Source organism: Talpa occidentalis, unplaced genomic scaffold (assembly GCF_014898055.3).
Source record: "Talpa occidentalis isolate TD23 unplaced genomic scaffold, MPIMG_talOcc4v2.1 talOcc4.5, whole genome shotgun sequence".
NCBI lineage: Eukaryota > Metazoa > Chordata > Mammalia > Eulipotyphla > Talpidae > Talpa > Talpa occidentalis.
The window spans coordinates 117737476-117761906 of record NW_023604861.1 but is presented as its reverse complement, the minus strand read 5'-3'; the positions used below and the strand labels follow the sequence as shown (position 1 = coordinate 117761906).

At 37.0% G+C, this 24431-nt stretch overlaps 1 protein-coding gene and 1 long non-coding RNA gene across 6 annotated transcripts in view; one reads left to right on the top strand and one right to left on the bottom strand.

Annotated features, from left to right (window-relative positions):
• Window positions 1-235: 235 nt before the first annotated feature.
• Window positions 236-24431, top strand: part of RMDN2 (regulator of microtubule dynamics 2) — a 40267-nt gene continuing 16071 nt past the window's right edge. Inside the window, exons 1-5 of one of the 4 annotated variants that reach the window (XM_037528212.2) lie at window positions 237-418; window positions 9062-9529; window positions 21981-22155; window positions 22531-22633; window positions 23996-24056. In XM_037528212.2, coding sequence (XP_037384109.1) covers window positions 9078-9529; window positions 21981-22155; window positions 22531-22633; window positions 23996-24056 — 791 coding nt within the window. In that variant the 5' untranslated portion in view covers window positions 237-418; window positions 9062-9077. Of the gene's footprint in view, window positions 419-9061; window positions 9530-14876; window positions 15074-15681; window positions 16469-20847; window positions 20912-21980; window positions 22156-22530; window positions 22634-23995; window positions 24057-24431 lie in introns of those variants that run through there. The other 3 variants (XM_054701198.1, XM_054701197.1, XM_037528213.2) reach the window with 3 other exon arrangements.
• Window positions 4566-14872, bottom strand: LOC119259390 (uncharacterized). 2 transcript variants are annotated; one of them, XR_005128444.2, is made up of 4 exons: window positions 14324-14872; window positions 6078-6131; window positions 5452-5558; window positions 4566-4715 (listed from the first exon to the last, which is right to left on the bottom strand). It is a non-coding gene; the product is annotated as an uncharacterized LOC119259390 (long non-coding RNA). The 2 variants fall into 2 exon arrangements; XR_005128443.1 differs by lacking the exon at window positions 4566-4715 and having other exon boundaries at window positions 4932-5558.

Below are 24431 nucleotides of genomic sequence, written 5' to 3'. Positions count from 1 at the left end.
AATGAAAATCTTTTGTTCTACTTATTTAATTAAACTGTTCAATGATTTTAACTAATTTGTGCATACGCATATATAGTGTAACAATATTTTGTCTAACTGGTGAACATTTGACTTTATTTTTAATCTGCTACAAAAAATGAAACTGACCTTGGCTTGTGATGTTGACATACATTCTGTCGAGAATGTCCCTGAACATTTTCTCTGAAGATTAAGAAAAAAGAGCAGAGAGGAGGGGCAAAAAGACTCTGCTCTGAATCTGTTGAGTTCTATTTTACAGTGTTGTCCAGATTGTGCTTTGAACAGCATGATTGTAGAAAATCAGTGTAAGAATGCGATTTATATTCTTCTGCAATTTCTGAAGAAACTTCATTCTTAGCTTGAAGTGTCACAGAAAAACTGCTGATAATCACTGAGCAAGGTTAGTATCAATCAGACTTTCTGAAAATGACTGTTTCAAAACAAGTTTCCTAACAAAATGGAAACTCTCTCATAAAATGTCTATTTTAATAAGGTAGTTTAATAAAATAATTTAGCATTGAATCAGTAAGTTACAGTTCATAAATATTATTCATTTTTCTTTCTTGCATATCTTTCTAAAATATCCTTTCTGATTCATTCAGTACAGGGTTATTGGGGTCAACTATTCTATTGTATTTAAGGGATTAATAATATATTCTACAAATAACTTAACCTAGAGGTAGTATTTGATAAATGTATCCTCATGCCTTTTTCAAAGAAAGTATTTTTCCTTTAGAAGGTCTAATGTCAGCATTGTCCTGAAGAAATTTTTTGGAAAATTTTCTTGTATTCCTTCCAAGGAAAATTTTTTTAAAAATCTGCTTGTATTAGACATGTAATTATATTTCCTCTTCCCCCCAACCTCTATTCCTAACCTAAATTGAACATATTATGGAAAGATGATGAGGTATCTTTTGGCTATAGCTGAAATGGAGGATGATGTCTGGTGGAAAGCTATGGAAATGCTAGAAATGTTAATGGGTACAAATTGTGAAGGGCCCGTCACTGGTGCCAGATTGCAATGCTCGATTATTTGGGATGAATACATGAGGCTTAGTTTGGGCTTAGTTTGGGTGGCATAGGCTGGGTGACATAAATAACAAATGTTTATTTCTCACAGTTCTGCAGACTAGAAATCTGAGATAATGGTGTCATATAGTTGGATTCTGGGGAGAGGCCTGGCTTACAGGACTCCTTGTACCCTACTCCTTGTAGTTTCATTTGGTAGGAAAAGCAAAAGCTCTGTTCACTAACTCTTCTTATAAAGGTATTCATTATATTCCTAAAGGCTCCACCCTCATGATTTGATTATGTTCCACCTCCAAATACCACTACAATGGGAATTAAGGCTTAAATATATGAATTTGGGGGAAACATAAGCTTCAGTCCACCACAAACAGCAACTTCAAGATTCACCTTGTTTTCCTCCAATATATTCTCCTCCTAGGGATGCGGGGCATCGTTTCTTCTTCTTTATGTCATCCCCGCACTGCTTGGCAAAGAAAGCTTCTTTCTTTGTTGTTGGGTTTTTATTTACCAAATGGCTACCACTATCAGAGTTTCTGCCGCTCAGATTAGTTTTACTCTGAACAGAACAGAGATATTGGAAGGGCAGAGGAACAGCTATTATAGTTATACAGGAAAAGTCCAGCTTTACCTGACTTCCTGAACTTGAAGAACAAGGCACTGCCAGCTTCCCACCTTCCTCTTGCAGCAGAGTTGCTAAGGCCCTTTTCTTAGCCCATAGTCCAAATTTTTATTAAGGACCTCTTCTGTGTTATGTGCATGGGATGCAGCAATAAACAACAGAGTGGATTCCTTCTGGAAACACTTAAAAATTTCAAGATGCTTAGACCTGTTTTAAATATTACTGAAGAGACAATAGTTTCTTTTGTAAATTTGTTGTTTAAAAAGAAATTTATGCTTACATTTTAAAAATATTTTAAAAATAGATAAAACTGTTACTACCCTGCATGATATATTTATATTATTTTTGACTAAATAAAAGCAAATGTTAGCATCATATTCTATCTTTGCAAGCCATAATATATGTGAGCGAAAGTGGTTCTTAGAATGGAGTGCTGTACTGGTTTCAAATCTTAAAGTATTAGTTTGCGGTCTTCCCACATGTAACCGTTTTACTAAAATTATTGTGGCTAACCTTATTCTTGAATGCAGCTTGTATAAAGTCCCAAAATCGTGGTCTTAAATATCCTTTTGAATCGTTATCTGTACATAGTATTGTATTGTTGACTTAAATAACTTGAGCCAAGCAAAAGTGAATGAGCTTATTGAAGAATCAAGTCTGCAGGCACAGAAAGCTGTCCAACTTCTGTGCCTTTAATGAGAATTTTATACAGTCTGCAACGAGAACATTTTACATTTCCAAGAATTTTTACAGAGAAAGCTGGGGCAGGTGTCCGGTTAATGTCTCTATTTGATGTTATCTATGCATTGAGGAATACGTGGATGGTTGTTAAAATTTACCCTATTTAGAGCCTTATTTTCGGGGAACTGCGGTTTTAGCAATGTCATAAACCTAGAGGTCTTTCTTTGAAGTTACTAATTTGCCCAGAGACAACTTTTGTTGTTATTGGGCTCAGATTCTTTGCAAGGCCAGTCCAGCTGTGCCTTGGCTCCTTGGCTTGCTCCCCTTCAGACGAGGGAGAGGGGTAATTTGTTAGCTGTTGCCTTTACAATTCAGATTGTAAAATTAGTCTTCCATTTTTATATAGAGTAGTTTTACTCTTTTTGAGTACGTTGGTGGGGAATTCAGTAATCACGAGTAAGTTTTCTGTAAGCCTAAATTTAAAGCAATAACGCTCCAAGCGAAGACAACACAGAAGAGAGTGTGCAACTTTTAAGTTTATTTGGCAGAATATGATTTTATTTTCATGACACAAACTAGGGAACGTGAAGACGTCAATGTCAAGACATCTGCGAAGACAGTGGTTTTCATCCTAGTCGACGCAGAAGGGTGGAGTGGGGGGTGTGTGAAGAGGTTGGGGACTTTACACCTTAAAGGTGGATGTGAGTTTCAATGAAGTTAGGAAAACGTGGTTGTGGGTTTGACAGTCCTTGGCACAAGACGTGTGCGCTTGACCCGGTTCTGCGGGAGCCTGGAAGGCTGCGTCTGGAGAGGTGCACAACACAAGGTCACCCCCTCTTAAGGCGCCCGGGCGAGGGTGGCTCTGCCGTGCAGGGTGATGGCACCGAGCGGATGGTGAGGTGGCGAGCGGGCGCCGAGCCTCACGCTGGGCCCGGAGTCAGTGCGCGGCGGCCCAGGGGGGAAGCCCGGCCTTGGCGCGGCACTGCCAGCGGCGGCCGAGGCCAGGCCTCTGTCAAGGTGCGCTGGGCGCCCGCCCGGGGTGAGCTGAAATCCCCGCGTGAAGAGACGGGAGCCACAGGCGAGCGGCGCGGGCTCCTCCCCCGGCGCCTCCGCCGCCTGGGTCAGGACGCTGCGGCCGCGGCGCCGGACTTCAGCCTCGCGGGCTCCGGGGCTGCTCTCCGCCCGCTGCTGCTCTCCCGCCCGGCCCGCCCGCAGGTGCCCGGCCTCCCACCGCAGACAGGCCCGGGGAAGCAGGTGCGTGCGGCGGCGGGTGGGCCGCGCGGGAGGGCGAGGCCGCCCGCGGAGGGGGGGGAACGAGCGGCGGGGGGCACTTCCGGCGGCGCCACTGCACTTCCGGGTCGCGCTCGCCGCTCGCTGCGCTGGTCCCGTCCGGGCGCGGGCCGCGGGGCTGCCCCGGCGCCCCCCTCGGAGCCGGCGCCCCGGGAGCTCCAGCCCAGCTGGTCGCCGGTATTTCCGCGCAGGCCGCCCGTTGTGGGGTCCGTGGGGGGCAGGCTGCGGACTGCTGAGGCCCGGGAGGTCCCTGCACACCCCAGAGAGCTTCTGCCAGACGCACTTGCCCGCTCCTCACTTGGATCCCAGGGTCTTCACTCTCCAGCAGACGTTTTTGTTTTCTTTTGCTCTTACTCAGATTTCCTAACTTTCGCACAGAAAGACCTGATTTTCAGTGCGACAAGTATATGCAAATAAGCCAAACATCAGGGAGCCCTACATTTAATGATCAATTATAAAATAGGGAAAATGGAAACTGTGGAACCAAGCTTAGCTGAGGTTTCGCCATTTTGTATATCCTCCACCTTGATATGTTAGTCCTTGTCCTGCCGCATTCCGGAGATAGTTTCAGCAGTCACAACCCTCACTCCACTTGGTGACGAAAAAGCAGACCACCCCAGCCACCAATGAGGGCAGTCCTGTCCATAAATGGGACAGCATCTCTAACCGTCCAATCAGTTTGAAACTGTAACCGCGCGCGCCCAAAGTGCCTTTGTAGTAGCCAATGAATAATTGCCAACTTCTTTCAAAGTTCCCGCCACTCGCGACCCTATAAGATGTCCCAGCTTCCTCTGTTCGGGGCTCTCGACCTCTGCCGTTGCATCGGTGCGTGTTGAGGGCCCGGTCTCGAGCCCGTATTAAACTCCTTTGTGCCCTTGCATCGGTTGTCTGTGTCCTTGGGGGCTGCACTGGTCGACGTGGGCACAACAGAAACCTGATGAAATATGAGGGGTAGAATTCACTTAGAAAGTATCACGTTAAGCAGGTCTTCGTGTGCAATCCGATCACTGATTCAAGGCTTCAGAATAATTCTCCTGGGAAACGTAAACTTCAGACCCGTAATGTTCCTTTTCCCTCCCTGCAAAAAAATTTTTACATTGCTTGAGTTTGTATTTCTCCCTAAAAATCGCTGATGAATTAAGTGGCTAATAGATGGTAGGTATATGCTGAAAAAGGTTACAGTTACTTGGTAAAACATGATGTTTACATCTAAAACACTTGAAAAATAATTTTTTGTAAGTTAATTTTTCATGACAGTTTCTACAAAGGAATCATGTAAAATTAGAGTCCAACATTTTGATGATTTATTATTTCAGTAGAATTTTTGGCTCTCTGGCAATAACCTTTATGTTTTACACATTAATTTTAGATGCCAATAATTTATATTGAAGTGTCTCATTTTCCACTGTTATTAATGCCTTACAAATGTAAACTTTTAATAGAAATGATACTTAGAATCAGATTACCTTGTCCTTAGATTTTTTAAAGTCACGTTTTATACTAAATTACAACTTACACTTTAACTTGATAGTTTATATGTTACAACATAAATAATACAACCTTTGAAATTATACTGCAAGCTAGCAAATGTTCTGATTTATTACTTTCCTACACTACTGTTTCTCACAAGAGATGGTTTTTAAATGATTAGCCGAGAAGCACATTCATTTTATACTGACAGAAAACTCAAACATAGCTTGACTTTGAGTTAGTCTGTAATTGCAGTTATGTAAAATAAGTATCTGCTGCATTGATTCTGGGTTTTTTCCCAGTTGATTTTCATAGTTCTGAAGTCATCCTTCAACTCTGAACACCTCTGCCTAGTCAGCATTCTCCTGCGTCTTCATCCTTCAGCAGTGTATCTGGGAGTCTGATGACCCTGGGTAGATGACTTGACAACTGTGTGCCTGTGTTAGCTTATCTGCAAAATAGAGATAATATGCTTCATAAGGTCATTTGGAATTGGAATAATTCCTAAGGAAAAGGTCTAACTAAATTTGATACTCTTTCCCCCTCCCTGTTTAAACCTGGTACTATCTCAGGGATAACATCACCTTCCTAGGTAGATTTTTTACTTCCATTTATTTACTTATTAAATGAAAAGCTAGACTATGTCTTTTTATGAATGTGAAGTTCAAGGAAGCCCCAGCAGGAATAGCCAAGAAAGCAATTAGAATAGGAACATTCCTTTTAATATATCCCCAAATCAGCATACGACTATTCATTAAGGATTAAGGATTCAGCATATGAATATCTTTTGGGGAGGGAGAAACAAGATAATCAAACTTGATGTATGATTATTAGATGAGATCCCAGTGTAAGTCATGGGCATATAGTGAGTTTTCTTATATCTATGCCTTTTTGTAATTACCTTTCAAAATTATTTAGTGTGCTAGAATTTTTTTTGTGGAAATAAAATTGAGCAACTAATAATAATTACCTACAACTTCAGTTGAAATATAAATTGATCCAAATGTACTGCTTGGTGTATCTCCTGGATAGGATGGGAGTAGATTAATGGTTAGACTTACAGTTCATAGTTTTACTAATTAAGTAAAAATACTTTGGCTTAAAAACATTGATAACAGGTAAACTACCCTGAAGATAGACAAATCAGATTGAGCAAACAGGCATTTACTGGAGCCCTGAATTAAGAGAAGTCTTAATTCTCTTAGGTATAATATTCACCAATACCTGCGACAATTTCTCAGAAATTATTATTTTAAAATCACTAGTCTTTGTTTACATTTTATGAATATCAAATAGAATATTTCCTGTGTTCAATGCATAGAGTCTATTGCTCAGGAATCTAAAGAGAAATCTTTCATGCAATCTTCTTGAAATTAGATGCTTATTTCTTACATACACTTCCATGTGAAACATCACATATAATTGTCCATGTAGAATGCAAGAAACAATAATGCTTTGTTTGAGTATTTGAAGTCATAGAATAAGCCATTAGAAGCCACATTTCAAGTAAACAACAATTCAGAATTTTCATCTTTCCAATACTCTTTCCCCATTTTCACTCTCAGCTGTTTATTTTGCTTCTGATTTCACTTAAAACAATGAAACCACCAAAGAGAATTTTCATAAGCTGCTAGCATCATATCTACCCACCTTCCTGAATCTGCTTGTGTAATCTGCCTTTTTCTTTCATTACTATGGATGAATGGTTCTGCTTCTTTACATGTCTTGTAAGTTTTGGCTGGATGATCAACATACTGATTTATGTTTTGAGTTCAGGATTTTGTTCTGTTCCTTTAAAGAGGATTGGACTACTTAATGGCACTTAAAATTGGTTTGATCTTTTGGAGGCTCATTTTTAATATATATGTAGGTCAAGTCTAAATAGTTTTTTTTTAAAGATTTATTTATTTATTTATACAAGCACTGGGTACAGTCAGAAGTGCGGGAGGGTGAGAGAATTCGCCAGAGCCAGAGCAGGGAACAGAACAGTCAGACGGACGAAATACACTGCTGAGGGGAGCAGCGGGTGCAGCAGGACCCTCCTTGCCCGAGGGCTGGGGATCAAACTGGCGCTGCAGAGGCTGCGGGCAGCGCTCAACCGCTGCGCCACCAGGGGAGGCCCAAGTCTAAATAGTTTTAACCCTAGGGTTCATTTAACCCCATTACCAAGGCATTACCTTTCTGAGGTCTCTACTGAAAGTCTCATGTATTTTACAAGCGCTCTCTGGTGGCTGGTGGGAACTTGAATACTTCCTAGTTCTTTGTAATCTTTTTGAATGGTTCAGATTATAGCTCCCTGGTAATTGCTCTTTCCCTGAAGATTGTTCTTTGTCTGGCCTTACAGGGTTTCTCTTTCTTTATGTGCAGGCTGGTATTCAGCTAAAGATTCAAGGCGATCCCTATGCATATTTCTAGAGTTAATTCTCCTTCATTTTTAGTAGCAGGCTGCACAAATTCTAGGTGTTTTAGTTTCTCTGCACTCTGATCTCTGAACTCTGATCCCTGAACTCTGATCCATTTATCTCAGTGAGTCTACCAGGCTCTGTTTGTTTTTCCCTTTCCTGTGCCATACTCCAGAAATTGCCTCCAGTTGGAAATCTGGAGAGATAACAGGACTTAATATTCATTTGTTTCCTTTTTCTCAGTGATCATAGATGATATTGTTGTAATAATCTATTCCTTGAGAAGGTGTTAGGAAAAACGAGCTTCCCTCCCCACCCAAAAAAAAAAAAAACTTGCAAGTTTAATTTTTTATAATGGACAGTTTTCTATTATTTGTTACATTTCTCCCAAATTGCTAATATAATTTAACACAGATGTTTACCTACTTAAAAATATGGATTAACAATGGGAAAATAATTTTGGGTACTTCAAAGTTTGTAAAAAAAAGTCTCATATTTTACTCTAATTACAAAAATTTGTCATAGTACTAATATTGCCATTCTAAAATCTCATAAGAGTGCTTTACATTATTATTTTCCTTTAATGATTTTCTAACTTTAAGAACAGAGATAAGTAATAAAATTAACTAAGATGGAATATACTAAAGAAAGATTATGCTGTATATGGTTAAAGTAACTCAATTTATATGGAATTAGATGGGCCAAAATTTGGGCCTTGAATGCAAAAAGATGACAGCCCAAAAGGAGAAAGGAGTCAAAAACTGACTTTTTGTTATTACTTAAAATTTGAAAGAAAATAAAAATATTTATATTTCAGAAATAGAAATGTGTAGACCAGAGGAATTCTGGATCAGAGCAAAGAAGATATGTTACAAACTTGCCAGAGCTCCTTAATATATTTTATATTCTAAATCCCTTGACTTTTAAAAAAATGTTTTCTGTCACTCTAAATGTAAGTGCAAATGTAACTAGATGCTAATAAGCAACAATTTCTCCATCGCCTTCCTTAAATATTAGATAAGATCCAGGTATCTATACACTGATTAATTTTATATAAATGAAAGGTTCAGACACAGTTAAGAATTTGAATTCTTAGTTTTTTCACAAATGTATAGTGATTTTTCCTCTCTCACACCTTTAATAAATACATGGTAAAGAGTATGGTTCAGAACAGTCATGTAGAATACAGATTCTAAATTCAGGGTAAAACTTTAGACATCAGTGATATTTTTAAAGTAAATATTTTTGTTGGGTCACATACATTATAGAGGCAAGTACTCATAAAATATTTTAGGGGGGGGGGGGGCGGGAGGGGAGGGATTGGGGTCAGAATGGGGGGTTTGCAATTGTATGGAGGAATATAAAAATAAAATTTATTATTTAAAAAAAATAAAAAATTAAAAAAAATATTTTAGTTTATGATTTAGTATTTATCAAGTTCTCTTTTTTTATCATGTAGATGGGCCTGGCTTCAATTGATAAACAAAGCTCTAATTTTGTCTTAGGCAAAGCCAGAAACAATATTCATTCACACTTATGCTTTTCATTTTAGAAACAAAAAGCAAGCCATGCCTCATTCCACAAACAAGGAACTGATCCTCGGCATAATGGTGGGAACTACTGGAATCAGCTTGCTGCTTTTGTGGTATCACAAGGTTCATAAGCCAAGGATGGCAATGAACATGCCTAACTTTCTCTCTCTGGGCAATACACTGGATTCCATCGCTTTTCAACATGAAATGCATAATAGTCAAGGAACAGCAGCGATATTTCAAAGAAGACAACTTCAAATATTAGAAAAGTTAAATGAAGTACTGAAGAATATGGAGGAACTCAAGGAAGAGATCAGAGTTCTTAAGGAAACCGTTCCAAAGCTGGAGGAATATATACAGGGTGAACTTGGAGGGAAGGTAACAGTTCATAAGATAAGTCCTCAGCACAGAGCCAGAAAAAAGAGGCTGGCCACAGTTCACAGTTCAGCAACAAGTAATAGTTCAGAAGAAGCAGAAAGTGAAGGAGGGTAAGTTTCTTTAAGATGTTTCCCATGTTGACTATTCATTGCCTAATTGCTATTATTTAGGTACTTTCATTATGCATTTCTATTCATATATTTCTACTACTAACAAGACATAAAAAGGAGTCATTATTTTGGTTTACATTATAATTAAAACCATATTCAGTAGTGGTTAATATCTGAGGTAATTTACACTGTATAGACAAAAGGAATGTAAATAATAGGATTAGCGGTATCATGTAAGTTTTGAGGAAAACGGTAACTATTTGCCAAAACGAGTAACCTGTTTTTAATTGTGTCTGTGTCCAATGGAACTTTCCATGATGACGGAAAAGGTCTCTATGTATTGCCCTGTACGGTAGCCACTCGCCATATATGATTGTGATGCTCTTGAAATGTAGCTAGTGCACCTGTGGAACTGAATTTTTAATTTATTTAATTGTAATTAATTTAAATCTAAATAACTAGATGGGACTACTGAATTGGGCAGCATAGACCTAAAATGATTTGAGAATATGTAAGGATTCAGTTTTTTCCTCACAGGATAGTACATTGGATTCAAAAACCAAGAACATAAAAGCAAGAACACATTTTTGGAGAAAAATAAATGATTTATGAATAAAGAAAATGTGCCTACCTTGTTTTGAGGAAAAAGTGGCAAATTAGTAAAAAAAAAAAAAAAAAAAAAAAGCACTAGTAAATATGACACAGCCTGAAATTCTTAAGGGCAAGGACCCTATGTTTTCATTATTGTATTCCTAATGATGTAATCCTTATGCCTAATACCTTATGCCTAACCCTGAGTAGATACCAAATATTTCCTGAATGAATGCATGATCTGCTACATTACATTGGGATTGAAGAAGAAAGCTGGAGTAGAAACAAAGGGTAGAGATAAAATGGAGATTTCAAAGATTTGGAAATGTAAACAATTCATCAGATGTTGGACTAAAATCACTTAGCATCATTATATATGAGTCAGAGAAATAACTTCTCACCAATCTTTCAGAAAGAGGCACAAATGATACATCTCAATAACAGGAAGATCTTAAAAATTTGTGTTCATGAAGAAAAGAAAGTTGTAGATTGTATTCAAAATAGACAATGACATAATTGAAAGGAATCTAAAGTAGTTCTAAATGAGAACTGGAACTTAGAAAAAAGAAATTAATTATTAAGGGTATGAAAAACAACAGTAAGATAGAAATCCCAATGTAACATTGAGAGTTTTGAAGATGAGTGTATGGTTATCTTATCTTTCTGTAAATTAATCTAGTGACTAATCAGAGGAGACCCATAGACTAAGAGGGGAGAGGGCAGCCCTCTGTAGTGTAGACCAATAAAGGCCAAAAAGATGAATGGCCTTGGATCAAAAAGACCCTCTTTAAGTTGAACACAGACTTGTTTAACATTTTTTAAAATTTCAGAGAGGGGACTTTTGATAAGTTTAGGACAAATAAGAAGCAGATAATTATGGAACCTAATTACTTTTAAGTAATGGTATGAACAAATTGTTTATGTGGGTTCAAGAAGGATTTGTAAGATTTATGAATAACAGTCACATAAGGTTATTAAGAAAAACTAAACATATTGAAACTTTAACATTGATGTCAACAAGATGGTAATAGAGGAGGTTCTTTGCTTTGCTTTCAAGAGGAATATTTAACAATTAGCGAGAAAGAGATGCCACTCTGAGAATCCCACAGCACAGAGTGAGGCTGAACTAACCCCTGCACCACAGCAACTACCACACACTAAGTAGAGGGGCGTCAGCAAGATCCAAGCACAGGTGTGATGGACAATGGGTGGAAATATGTAGAGTTGGCAGTGCAGGGCAGGAGACACTTCGGGCAGGGTACCACCCACCCACAGCCCTTGGGAGGAAAGAGTAGACACTATGGAGCTGCATGCCCTTCGCACAGGTGAAAGCCCATGGGAAGAAAACAGGTTCTCCGCAGGGGCTGAGATCCCAGCAAGGAGGAGAGCAGAGAAAGCAGTCTAGAATGCAGCCCCCACTGCAGCTCTCAGAACCTATACGGACATGGTGAGGTGCACTCACAGCAGAGCACTTAGTCTCAGTTCTGGGACTACAGAAAAGAAGGTTATCAGAGGTTTCACAAACATGATCCTGATCCCCTTTCTAATATGTTGCAACAGTGACTGTTCCTCTTCATGTCCTTCCCCTACCTCGCTGACACAACAACTTGTAACACTGGCCTACAGAAACCTGCTGGGGCCAATCCTAATAATAACAACAATAATAACAATAATAACAACAACAACATAAAAGTAAAGCCACAGACCACCTACTGCTAAATGGGAATTTGACTCCAACAGCAAAGGAAACAAAAATAAATAAATGGGATTACATCAAACTAAAGAGCTTCTCACAGTGAAAGAACAAATCTGCACCAAAACAAAGACACCCTATTAAAATGGGAGAAAATGTTTGCACATCATGTCTGAAAAAAGACTAATATCCAAAATATGTAAAGAACTCATAAAGCTGAACAACAACAAAATAAAACCAGACAGCCCAATAAAAAAATGAACAGAAAATCAACAAGCAACTATAAACCAGAGACACACTACAGCGGGGGACAAGGGAGTAGGATCAAAACAAGGGTGGTGGAAATTTTGCAGGGACTATAACCAAGATGAAAATGCATACGTTGTACAAAAATGAAAAATGCTGTAAAAGATATATAAAATAAAATAAATGAATAGAGATGTGAATAGACACTTTTCCAAAGAAAATATGCAGATGGCAAATAGGCACTTGAAAGGTGTTCATCGTCTCATTATTAGGAACAGACAACAATCTCACAAAAAAAGGGGAGATAAATGATAGATTGCTATAGTGAGAATCATCCTTGGCCCTCATATTCTCCTGCACATCTTGTTTGGTGTGCCGAGAATATAAGATCCTAACTACACTTTATGTCCTTGATATTTAAAAATTAATACTTTAGTTAGAGCAGTTTTCATTTTCACAGCAAAATTGAGGGGAAGGTATATAGCGAGAGCTCATATGCCCCTACCTCCACACATGTACAGATAGCCCCCTTCCAATCCTGTACCAAAGTGGCACATTTGTTAGAACTGATGCACTTACAATGTACAACACACCATAATCACCCAAGTTTACATTCTGCTCCAAGCTGGGTGTGCATTATACGGGTTTTGATAAACATGTAATCATAGTATTTATCATATGGTATCTACAGAATATTTTCATTGCCCTAAAAATTCTTGTACTCTGCTTATCATCCCTCCTACTGACAACCTCCTACCCCCACCACTGACCTTTTTACTGTCTCCATAGTCTTGCTTTTTCTAGAATGCCATATCCTTGAAATCATAAAGTATGTAAAGTAGGCTTTGACTTAGTTATATGCCTTTAAGTTTCCCCCATATATTTTCATGGCTTGATAGCTCATTTCTTTTTTCACATTGAATAATATTCCATCATCTGGATACATCACAATTTATTTATCCATGTACCTACTGAAGGACATCTTGGCATTTTGCATGCCTGCAAGTTTTGGCAATTATGAAGACAATTCTATAAACATTTTTGTGCAGATTTTTGAGTGGACATAAGTTTTCATCTTATTTGGGTAAACATCCAGGAGTGTGATTGCCCGATCATATGGTAAGAATATGTTTAGTTTTGTAAGAAACTGCCAAACTCTTCTACAGTGGCTGTATCATATGCATTCTCATCATCAATGAATGGGAGTTCCTGATGTTATACATCCTCACCAGCATTTGGTGTTGTCAGTGTTCTGGATTTTAGCTATTCTAAATGGTATATAGTAGTTATCTCTTTGTTGTTTTAATTTGCATCTCCCTGATGACATATGATGTGGAACATCTTTTTGTTGTTTATTTGGCATCTGTGTTGTCTTTGGTGAGATATCTGTTAAGGTATTTCACCCATTCTTAAACCATGCTGTTTGTTTTCTTATTGTTGGTTTGAAGAACTCTTTGTATGTTTTGGATAATAGTCCTTTATCACATGTGTTTTTGCATATATTTTCTCTCAGTCTTTGGCTTCTCGGTCTCTTGACATCATTTTTCACAGAAAGTTATCAATTATTTCCTTTCATGGATTGTGCCTTTGGTGCTTGCATCTAAAACATCATTGCCATAACCAGGTTTATCTGGGTTTATGTCTATGTATCTTTAAGTAGTTTTATAGTTTTGCATTTATGTCTGTGATCTATTTAGTGTTATTTTTGTGAAGGGCGTAATGGTCTGTGTGATCCCTCTTTAGCCGGGTCATTTCTCATGGTTGTGGTGAGAAACATTGAGGAATAAGATAATGTTTCCCTCCAGGGCCAAGAGCAGGCTTAGAATATTTACTTACTGCTTGCTATAAAAGTAGTAGATTCCCTAAGCTTAATGTTCTTTTTTGTGTGTGATACTACTAACCATGAATGCAAAACTCTCTATGTCCTCTGCATGAACCTTGCGGGACCTGAAGCCAAGGAGAACCAATGTAATATGCTGGTGATCACACTGCTTGATATGCTTGTGAGTAATAAAGTTCTCTGTCTCTGACCTAATAATTGTGTATCTTCTGTTAGTATCCAGGAAACAGTAACAGATTAATTTATTAGCTTGTATATAGTGTAAAATCAAATTGCAAATTAACAATTGTATGGTGGGAATTAAAGAGCTTTAGGCCTCTAAAAAGGAATTTAAGAGATTCCCAAAGGATACCCCAAAGTAGGATACTGAGAAATCAAACTTGTATTTGGGTTGTGTTTTATGCATAGGTGTGTTTATACATACCTGTTGTATGGATGGTGCTCCAAGTTGATTTGGAAAAAGAGAGAGCAGTATTTCCTTTGTAATAATTCTGTTAACCTTGCCTGTTAGTGGGTTTAAGTTGTTTCAAGGGGCCGTGAACAATGGCAGAGCAGATCTTCATGATCTGTGCTTGTGGCCCTTCCAGTCCAGTGACACACTTTACCGCTGACATCGATGAAACTTGTTTCATTTGGGAGCATCTATGCTTTTTTTCCCTTTCCCTTTTCAATGTATCTTTGGACCAAAGTTTGTAACAATCATTTTTCCTTACCACTGGATGGTGTAAAAACCTGAAGTAAAGAGGGTTCAAGTGAAAGAAGAAGTTACTAGACCAGGGGTGTGGAGAGCAACTTGTGAGAGAATCGCAAGTTAAGGTTTATGCAGATATCACATATGTCATTGCCTTCATCCTGCTGTTTTCTCACCCTTTGATGTGTTGGCTGACTCTGAACACAGTGAAGTCAGAATATGCATCCCATAGTCAAGAGCTTTTCAACTTTACAGAAAGGGGAGCGACTGAAGAATTTTATTCTAAGCTGATGTCATTAGATTCTAGAGTCTGCTCTCATCACATTCTGTGCTATTGCCATGCTAATTCCACATACAATTTAAGCATTCAGTCTTCTGACCCATTCCACCTACACAGGGCATTTTTATGACTTAAAGAAGATGGCTTAGAGAAGAGGGGAGAGATCTATTTTTTGTTAAATTCAGTATGGGAAAATGCTTAAGGTAAGCCTTTAAGAAGAAAAACGCCTTCTCTTTATGTTTCATGTGCTAATGAATATTGACATATTCATAGACCAAGCTTTAATGCTTCCTTCAGTTTCCTACGATAACTGTTCCCTGAATTATCAGTTGAGATAGTCTCTCCAGAGAGGTTCTGCCTCATCCACGGTTAATATTGTAAAATGCATTAGTCAACAAAATATACGTTTATTCTGTTTAATTCTTTTCAAATAGGAGTTTAATAGTCTGGAACAGATAGTATTACTATTTTTAAAACAGGAAGTTCTACCTTTTCCTTCTGGGGACCCTTTAGTTCTGAAGCACTCACATTATGTTTTCCCTCCATTTTCTTTCTTCCTTTTTCTGTGAGTCTTCAACTTATCTTCCCCAGGATTATGAGACTGGGCAGGTACTGTGTAGATAATTAGAGATTTTTTTTTTTTTTTTTTTACATAGGCATTCTTTTATGGGCTCATCTGTGTGACCATCAACTTCCCCTGCCATAATTTTCTTATTCTGTATTGTTTCCATAATGATAAGGTGGATATTATTCTTCAGGAGGTTTGGAAGCTCCCTATTTTTTTCCTCATTTGACCCTTTTCTCACTCTAGCTGCTGCAAACAGGACTGGAGCTTCCGACGAAAGCATCATGCAGACCAAGTTACTTCAGACCCACAGCCCGGAGCCCCTTCTAAAACCCATTCAGCCAAACCTTCTCGTCCTAAAAAAACCCATCGACCTCCTTCAAGGCGTAAAGACAATTCAGCTAAAAGAAATGAAGTTTTATCTTCTTCAGATATATCTACTAGTTTATCTTTTTCTAAAAGAAGACGTTCTTTATCTCTTAAATTTCAGAAAAGCAATGCTTACCTTCGTGGTCGACAAAGTAGAGCTAACTTTGAGTCTCAAGGAAAAACAAGCTTTGGTGATTTAAAACCCTCACGCTTCTTCAGTTTCAAATCCCTAAGACTGCGGTCTAGCCCTAGACTAAGTATGGTTACTTGTTATGAGGACTCTAATAATTTTGATTTTCAATCAAGTAGTCAGAACACATTTTTTCTGAGTGAAATTGAAATCATTTCTAGAAACTCAAGAATTGCTGATGTTCGAAGATACACGAGTTCTTTTCTTCCTGAATATAGCACTATGCAATTAACGATTGAAACAAGAATTAATTACTCACCCCAATGGACTTCTATAGAGAAAACCACCTATCAACAAGACAAAGCAACCTTTAATTCTCTCCCAACTCTCAGTAGCTTTTCCGATGAGCCAAGTGGAATTCTCTCTGAGGATGAAGAAAGAGACCAGATAAGGAAAGATTCCCTTCATTTTGATTCTCAAAGGCGTGGTACAAATTATTCTACGGCTTTAATTCAACAGCATCCTTCTCAACGTGTAATTTCTCCTCTTCTTAATGTTGGATTTTCTTCCTTTTATAAAAATGGTAGTTGCTTTACCCCATCTCAAAATAACATCATCTCAGTTCCCTTTGAAGTTGAAAAATTGAGATCTCATCTTAAGATGAAGGCAAATCTTCACCTATTAAAATTCCTAAATAAGGTCTCCTCAGACTTTATCCTCTCTGAGAAGGCATCTAAAATCAGAGATTATCTCAGACGTAACGACTGTAGTCTAGAAATCTTTACTTGGTTCTCATAGCAGTCTCTTTCCTCATAAGCTTTACTGCATTTTCTCAAAAGATCTCTATGTTGCAGTCTAAATTTAACTTCAATTGCTGTATTTTTTGAAAGATAGTTTATTATACATTGGACATCCTTCTGATTTTTAAGGAGAATGCTTCTAATGTTTCCTCATTATTGAGTGTGAAATGTATTATAATTTTGGGTATCTAACCTTTATCAGGTTTAGAAATCCTCTTCTATTCCTTGTGTGTGGATTTGATATTTCTGTTGTCCTGAAATGGTATTGAATATTATTGAAAAGAATTTTTGGTAACCACTGAAATAATCATATAGTTTTTCTCACTTTGTTGAACTAGAGAAATTGTCTTATATTAAACTGTGCTGTATTTCCTGGGATAAACTCAATTTGGTTATGATGATGCATTCTCCCTTGTTTGATACAGTTTTATTAAGGAGTGTTACACTTATGTTTATGTGTGAAATTGGTATATAATTTTTATTTCTTATGCTAACCTTGTTTGGTTTTGTCTCAGCTTTTCATAAATGAACCGAGGTTGTTTCCTCTTTTTTAATTACTAAAAGAATTTGAGTAAGTCTGAGTATCTGGATAGTTCATAGATTTCACTATAAAGCTATCTGTGTTCTCTCTCTGTTGTCATGCATATGTGGGTGTGAATGTGGGTGTCTGTCTCTGTGTGAATAAATATAACTTCTGATTTGATTTATTTAATGGTTATGGAGTATTCAAGTTTTTATTCTTTGTTCTCATAAAATATAACATTTTTGTTGAGATACTATTCATGCACCATAAAATTGACCCTTTTAATGTATATAGCTTGAAAGTTTTATTCACAGAATGGTGTTGCTGTCACCGCTGTCTAATTTCCAAACCCTTTCATCACCCCACAATGAGACCTTGTACCCACTCCCTATCTCCATCTCTAGGCCCTGTCAACCATTAATCTGCTATTTCCATGGTTTGTTTCCCTGCCCCTGCCCATGTCATAAGATGAAGCAATGCAGTATGTGACCTTTCCCTTAGCATAATGTTTTCAAGGTTCATTCATGTTGTATCATGCATTCTTCTTCGGGTTTTTTTTTTTTTTTTTTGAATAATATTTCTTTGTTTCATCATAATGTTTACCCATTCTTCAGTTCATGGACATTTGGGTTATTTTCACTTCTTGACTATTATGAATATTCCTATGAGTATTCCCTGAACAGTGTTTTATGTGAACATATGTGTTCATTTCTCCTAAATATGTACTTAAAAGTATAATTGCTGAGTCATGGTAGTTCTGTATTTAACATTTTGAGAAACTATCAAATTGTTTTTCAAACTTGATACCCCATTTTATAATCCTATCAGCAATGTAGGAAGGTTCCAGTTTTTCCATATCCTTATCAATACTTATTATTATCTCGTTTAAGTTTAGAAGGCGTTAAATGATTTTTTGTGTATGGTTTTGATTTCTATTTCCTTAATGATTAATGATATTGAGTATCTTTTTGTGTATTTCCTTTCTAGCATCTTTTAGAGAAATATCTGTTCAAGTCCTTTCCCATTTTTAACTTGAGTTATTGTCTTTATTATTTAGTTACAGCAGTTCTTTTTATATTCAGTATACAAGCCTCTTATTAGATATGTGATTTCTAAGTATTTCCTTTTTAGAAAATAAAATGACTATTTTATTCTACATGATGTCTTTGAAAACAAAAATTTTGTTTATTTTTTTATTGAGGTAATATTGGTTTCCAGCTCTATATGTGGTTCAGAGGCGGATGTATGTCATCACACCACATCCTGCACCAAAACGCCCTTAGTCCCCCATCTTAGCCCATTGTGCACCCTCCCCATTCCATCTTCTCCCCTCCCGCTCCTGTAGCCTCAGTTCCATATTCAGATTTCTAGGGTTTGTTATTGATTTGGTTTTGTGTTACGCTTTGTTTTGTGAAGCACAAAAGTTTTAAATTTTGAAAAAATCCATTTTATCTATTTTTTCTTTGGTTGGTTGTGGTGTCATAGCTAGGAAACCATTGCTTAATGTGTGCTCAAAATATTTCCTCCTATGTTTCCTTCTAAGAGTTTTTAGCTTTAGCTCTTACATTTGAGTTTTTGATTCATTGGGAGTTGAAGAGAGTGTGTGTATGTGTGTGTGTATATCATAAATATTTATGTGCTATATGTGTGTGTATATATATATGTGTATGTGTGTGTCTGTGTGTGTGTGTGTGTGTGAGAGAGAGAGAGAGAGAGAGAGAGAGAGGATTCAGCTTCATTCTTCTGTATGTGGATGTCCAGTACCATTTGTTGAGAATAATATTGTTTCCTCCATTGAATTGTATTGTTATTCTTGTCAAAATAAATTGACCATAAACAAAAGGGTTTATTTCTGGAGGCTTATTTTTAATAGACCTTTAATTTGTATTCCATATGTTTATCCTTATGGACTATACTATTTTGATTATGGTAACTTGATAGTAAATTTTGAAACCAGGAAGCCTGAATCCTTCAACTTTCTCCTTTAACAAGATTTTTTGGGGTATCCTGGATGACCCTACATTGCATGCATTACCTGTGAAATTTAGGATCAGCTTGTCAATTTCTGGAAAAAATTTTCCACCTGATATTTTAGTACGAACTGCTTTATCTCTGTATAATACCATCTTTAAATCAATGAGAGTGAGACGTATTTAGGTTCTTTAATTTCAACATGTTGCAGTTTTCAGTGTACAGGTCTTACATATCTTTTGTTAAATGTGTTCCTAGGAATTTAGTTCTTCTAATAGTATGGTAAGTGAAATTGTTCTCTTTATTTTTGAATTGTTCATTGCTAGTATATAGAAATACAATTGCTTTTCTTAGGTTGATCTTGTATCTTGCAACCTTGTTGGACTCATTTATTAGTTCTAATAGTTTTTTTTTTAATTTATTTATTTATGCAACCAAGAGCTGGGGTACAGGCCAGAAAAGGGGGGGTTGAGAGGATTCACCAGAGACAGAGTGGGGAGCAGAACAGGCAGATTGACTGAAGTACACTGCTGAGCGGAGCAGCGGGCGAGACAGGAGAGGTCTGCTGTGCCATGTGGGTTGTTCCCTGGCCAGCCAGGGATGGAACTCATGCTGCAGAGGCTGTGGATTGCTTCATAGTGCAGTGCTCAACCCCTTGCGCCACCAGGCCCAGTTCTAATTGTTTTTTTTTTTTGTGTGTGTATTCTTTAGAATTTTGTATGAACAAGATAATGTCATCTTGTTCTTTATTTCTTTCTTTCCAATCTGACCACCTTTTATTTCATTTCCTTGACTGATTGGGTGGAGTGTCACGGATGTGTTCCAGAAATACCAACCAGCATGCCTGCAGTACTCTGCAAAAGTAGAAGAGGGATAGGAGATGAGATTGAAGGAATTGACTCAGAATACTTAGGGTCTTCAGACCATTCGGCTTTCACTCTAATTTGGACATCCAGTGAAGAGTTTTTAGCAAAGACTGACATGATCTGATATAGGTTTTAAAGGATCATTTAAAGGTTACAGTGGATCATTCTGGCTACTGTGTTGAAAATAAGCTATGTGTTAAAATATTAAAGCAGGGAGTCATGATAGGAAGCCCTTAGTAGGACCTCAGATGAGGAAGATGATGGTTTAGACCAGGGCAGTTGTAAGTTGAGGTAGTGAGAAGTACCTGTATTCTGGATGTATCTCGAAGATAGAACCAAAAGAAATTTCTGACAGACTGGATATTGCTTAGAGAGAAAAAGTAGAGTTATGGATGATTCTAAATAACTGGAAGAATGAAGTTTCCATTAATTTGTTGAAGAAGTTAAATATCATTTTATATAAAGTCTTTATAATAAAGACTGCAAGAAGTTTGAGTTTTAGTATTAGAAATGGTTACACTTTTCTCAAGAACTTGCTGCATTTGTATTTTTTAGTATCTGCAAGGAAATGTGACTGTATTGGCTGCTGGAAGATAAAGAACTGCGTTTGTGTCTCTCGTGGCAAGTGTAGATATCTAAAGTAGATGTATTTTTTTAATTGACCTCACTAACATTTTACCTAGTTTTTATCTTTTCTATTTCCAATGTATTCTATGCTGTATATCCTCATATAACTCCTTAAAATCTTTTCAGAACAGGACAGGATTTGAATAAATCAAAGTGATTTATTTGCATTGTATGTCACCAAAAGCAAAGGTGGAGGTAACATGAATTTTTTTATTTTTTTTAAGATTTATTTATTTGTGCATACAAAAGCTGGGGCACAGGCCAGAGATGTGGGGGATGGGGGGGCGGTGAGAGGATTCACCAGAGACAGAGTGGGGAACAGAATGGGCAGACTGACTGAAATACACTGCTGAGGGGAGCAGCAGGCAAGACAGGAGAGGTCTGCTGCACCATGTGGGTTTCTCCCTGCCTGGGGATCGAACTCATGCTGCAGAGGCTGTGGATTGCCTCATAGTGCGGTGCTTAACCCCTTGCGACACCAGGGAGGCCCCAACATGAATTTTTTTAAAACTAAGCTGAGTCAGAACATCATCCTGAACTGTAAATAAATGTTTTGCATGTAAAAATATTTCTATGAAATATATAAATGTATATTATTTTTATAAAGTTGAATGTCCTCTCAGTTCCTACAACTCTGCATTGTACATTCAATAATATTCACTGTGTATCCACTGTATATCAGGTGCTGTTCTAGGCACTTGATGCATAAGTTAAATCCTATTGTCAGAGAGCTTGTATTCTAGTGGGAGAGATACTGATGAAAAATTACACTTGTAGTAGATTAGTAAACTAAATAGTATATTAGAAGATGATATATACTACAGAAAAAAGTCAGGCATGATAAGAGAGGTTGGAGGTAAAGGGAATGGGGAGGGTTGGAGTGTGGGGCTTGCAGCATTAGCAAGGTCTGAATGGCCACATGGAGAAGGTAACATTACAGGAAGTGAGGGCATGAAGTTATATGCTCTCTGAGAGAAGAGCATTCCATCAGAAGGAATAGCAAGCAAAAGGTTCTAAGGTAGGAGCATACGTGACACTTTTAAGGAGCAGTTAGGCAGGCAGTGTGGAATTAAGTGAGTGAGATGAGTGGTAGGAAAGCAAGGTCAGAAAGGTGACAGGGTTAGGACACAAATTTTATAGAGCCTTGTTTAAAAGGAACACCATTGCAGAGTTTGAAGCGTAAGTATGGAATGATTTGATCATTCTGGCTATTATACTATAATTTTCAAGGGTATTGATGATTATTTCTGCAATTTTAGGTATATTACAGCTAATACTGACACAGAAGAACAGAGTTTTCCTGATCCGAAGGCATTTAACACACAAATAGAAGAATTAAATTTAGATGTCCTTCTTCAAAAGGCAGATAATTTACGTAAGAATGAGGCTAGTAAGATGGAGAGTTTTGAACTACTTTGTGACCACAAGGAAAAGGTAAGAGATACATGACAATAACATGTTTGTATAGTTTTTATTTTATTTAATCTACTACCTCATTCATATTATGATTACAGCAAATGTGACATAAGCTGAATAGCTGATGCAAAATATTTGTTTAATATGACTAAAATTTTTGAAAAGTAAATGTGAATTCATTAGTCTCTAAGAGCTAGAAATATGATTATGCAGATTTACCGGTTATTTTATTCATTTGATATATACTTAATGACTTTTATAACAAAGAATAAGACATACTACTCTGGGTGAAGGAGAAACTGTATTTTAAGATTTCTGTCTTTTAGTTATTAATATAACAACTTAGCATTTACACACACTGAGTTAATCTGAAGTGCAATTCTACCTTTTCAGTTTAGAGATGAAATTGAGTTTATTTGGCGGCTTGCCCGTGCATATGGAGACATGTGTGAGCTATCTACAGATAGACAAGAAAAGAAACATTATGCTAATATTGGTAAGTGTTTTGTAAAGATTGATTATCCATATTCCACATTTATTGTCTATAATACATAATGAATTTTAATTAAAGCTCAATTATCTTAGCTAAAACCAATATGTTTATTACAGTATTACCTGTTGCTGAAAAATGCACAAAGCCTTAGGACAGAAAGGTTTTTTTAAATACTAAAGTATATATTCTTTTAAAATATTTGTGCATATTATACTAGGCAACTGAAAAAGTCATTTTAGCCTTTAAAGCTTATAAAATCACAGAAAGAGAAGACATTCAGTGGTGATGTTTAAGAAGCAATAATAGGCAATTGTTTTCAGCAGTAGTCATTCACCAAAAGTAACCCTGTTACTAGAACCCCATGTAACACAAAGAAATAACTTCTCAGACTTCAATATTTTTCAGTTTATCTTGATAAAATGAAATGAGCCTTGAGTTGACATTTGTTTAAGCTGAATGATGAGTATATGGTAATTCATTATATTGTCCTCTAAATTTTCCATAACAACAATAAAAAGAAAAGAAACAAAGAAAAAAGAAAAACAAGTATGTCAAATCTTGCTTTTAATTTTCATATATTGTATATACTTACTTGCTGCCTTCTCCACTGTGAACCCTTAGAAGTCAAGAACTGTATCCTATTTGACTTCTTATTCCCAGAGACTTATATAATATAGTACTTAGTAAACACTCAATGATGTTGCTTGAGTTAATTACAAAATTATCTGTGTAGGCTAAAAGGGGAAAGAAATTCTGGATGGTCTCACTTACATGTAGAGAAACCAAACAAAGGGTCAAATAAAGGCAAACTATATAAAACTAATCTTTGAAAACTGACCATCTGAGGCATCCAAGTGGCGAGCAGGAGAGCAGACTTAAGAGGGAGCTGGGGAAGGGGTTGGGGGAAAAGGGGGGGTAGGGTAGAATACAGGGGACTGAAGCTGAGGACTCTGCTTTTATGGTGGGAGAGCTACTATGACCACACCTAAGGGGAGAAATCCTATATTGTCAAAATATTAACAAGGATATAAAACAATGGTAATTCATTAATAAAAAAACTATTTCTGTGAAAGCTTTTAAATGATTGGATGACATTTTTACACTTGGTTAAATCACTTTGGTCAATGAATCTCAAAATTGAACATATATTAAACTCAACTAGAGGCTCATTAAAACAGCTTGAGTTCCAGATTTTGTGATCAAGGAGATCTCATGTTGTCAAAAATTCATGTCTTCTTACAAGTTTCCAGGTGACACTCATACCTCTAGTCTTGAAACTATACTTTGGGGAACCACTGACTTAATTCAATAATCTTCTTACCAGCTCACATGAAAGTACTAAGTATATGTACATTTATCTTATAGGGAAAACATTAGGTGAAAAAGCTATATCTAGAGCACCCATGAATGGATATTGTCATCTGTGGTAAGTACATAGAATTTGTGAGTCTCTTTAAATTCTGACATACCTCTTTATAAATGATAATTGACCCCTTTAATCTGTCCATCACATTCACTGAAACATGTATTTAGTAAATAGTCCAGTAACTGTTCTTGTTCTCTTTATTCTCATGTATTTTTCAGTATGTATATCTTAAATATATTTAGGTTAATTTTCACTGAAGATTTCATAAATGAATCTACCATATTCAGTGACTTTGTATGTAATAAATTCTAATTAAATCTAATTTAATATAACATTTTGTTTGACAGCAAATACTAAAATGATATCATGTTTCTAAATAAAATATAGGGAGAATGCTTCAAAGAATAAAAGCACATTAGCCTCTTCTTATACCTT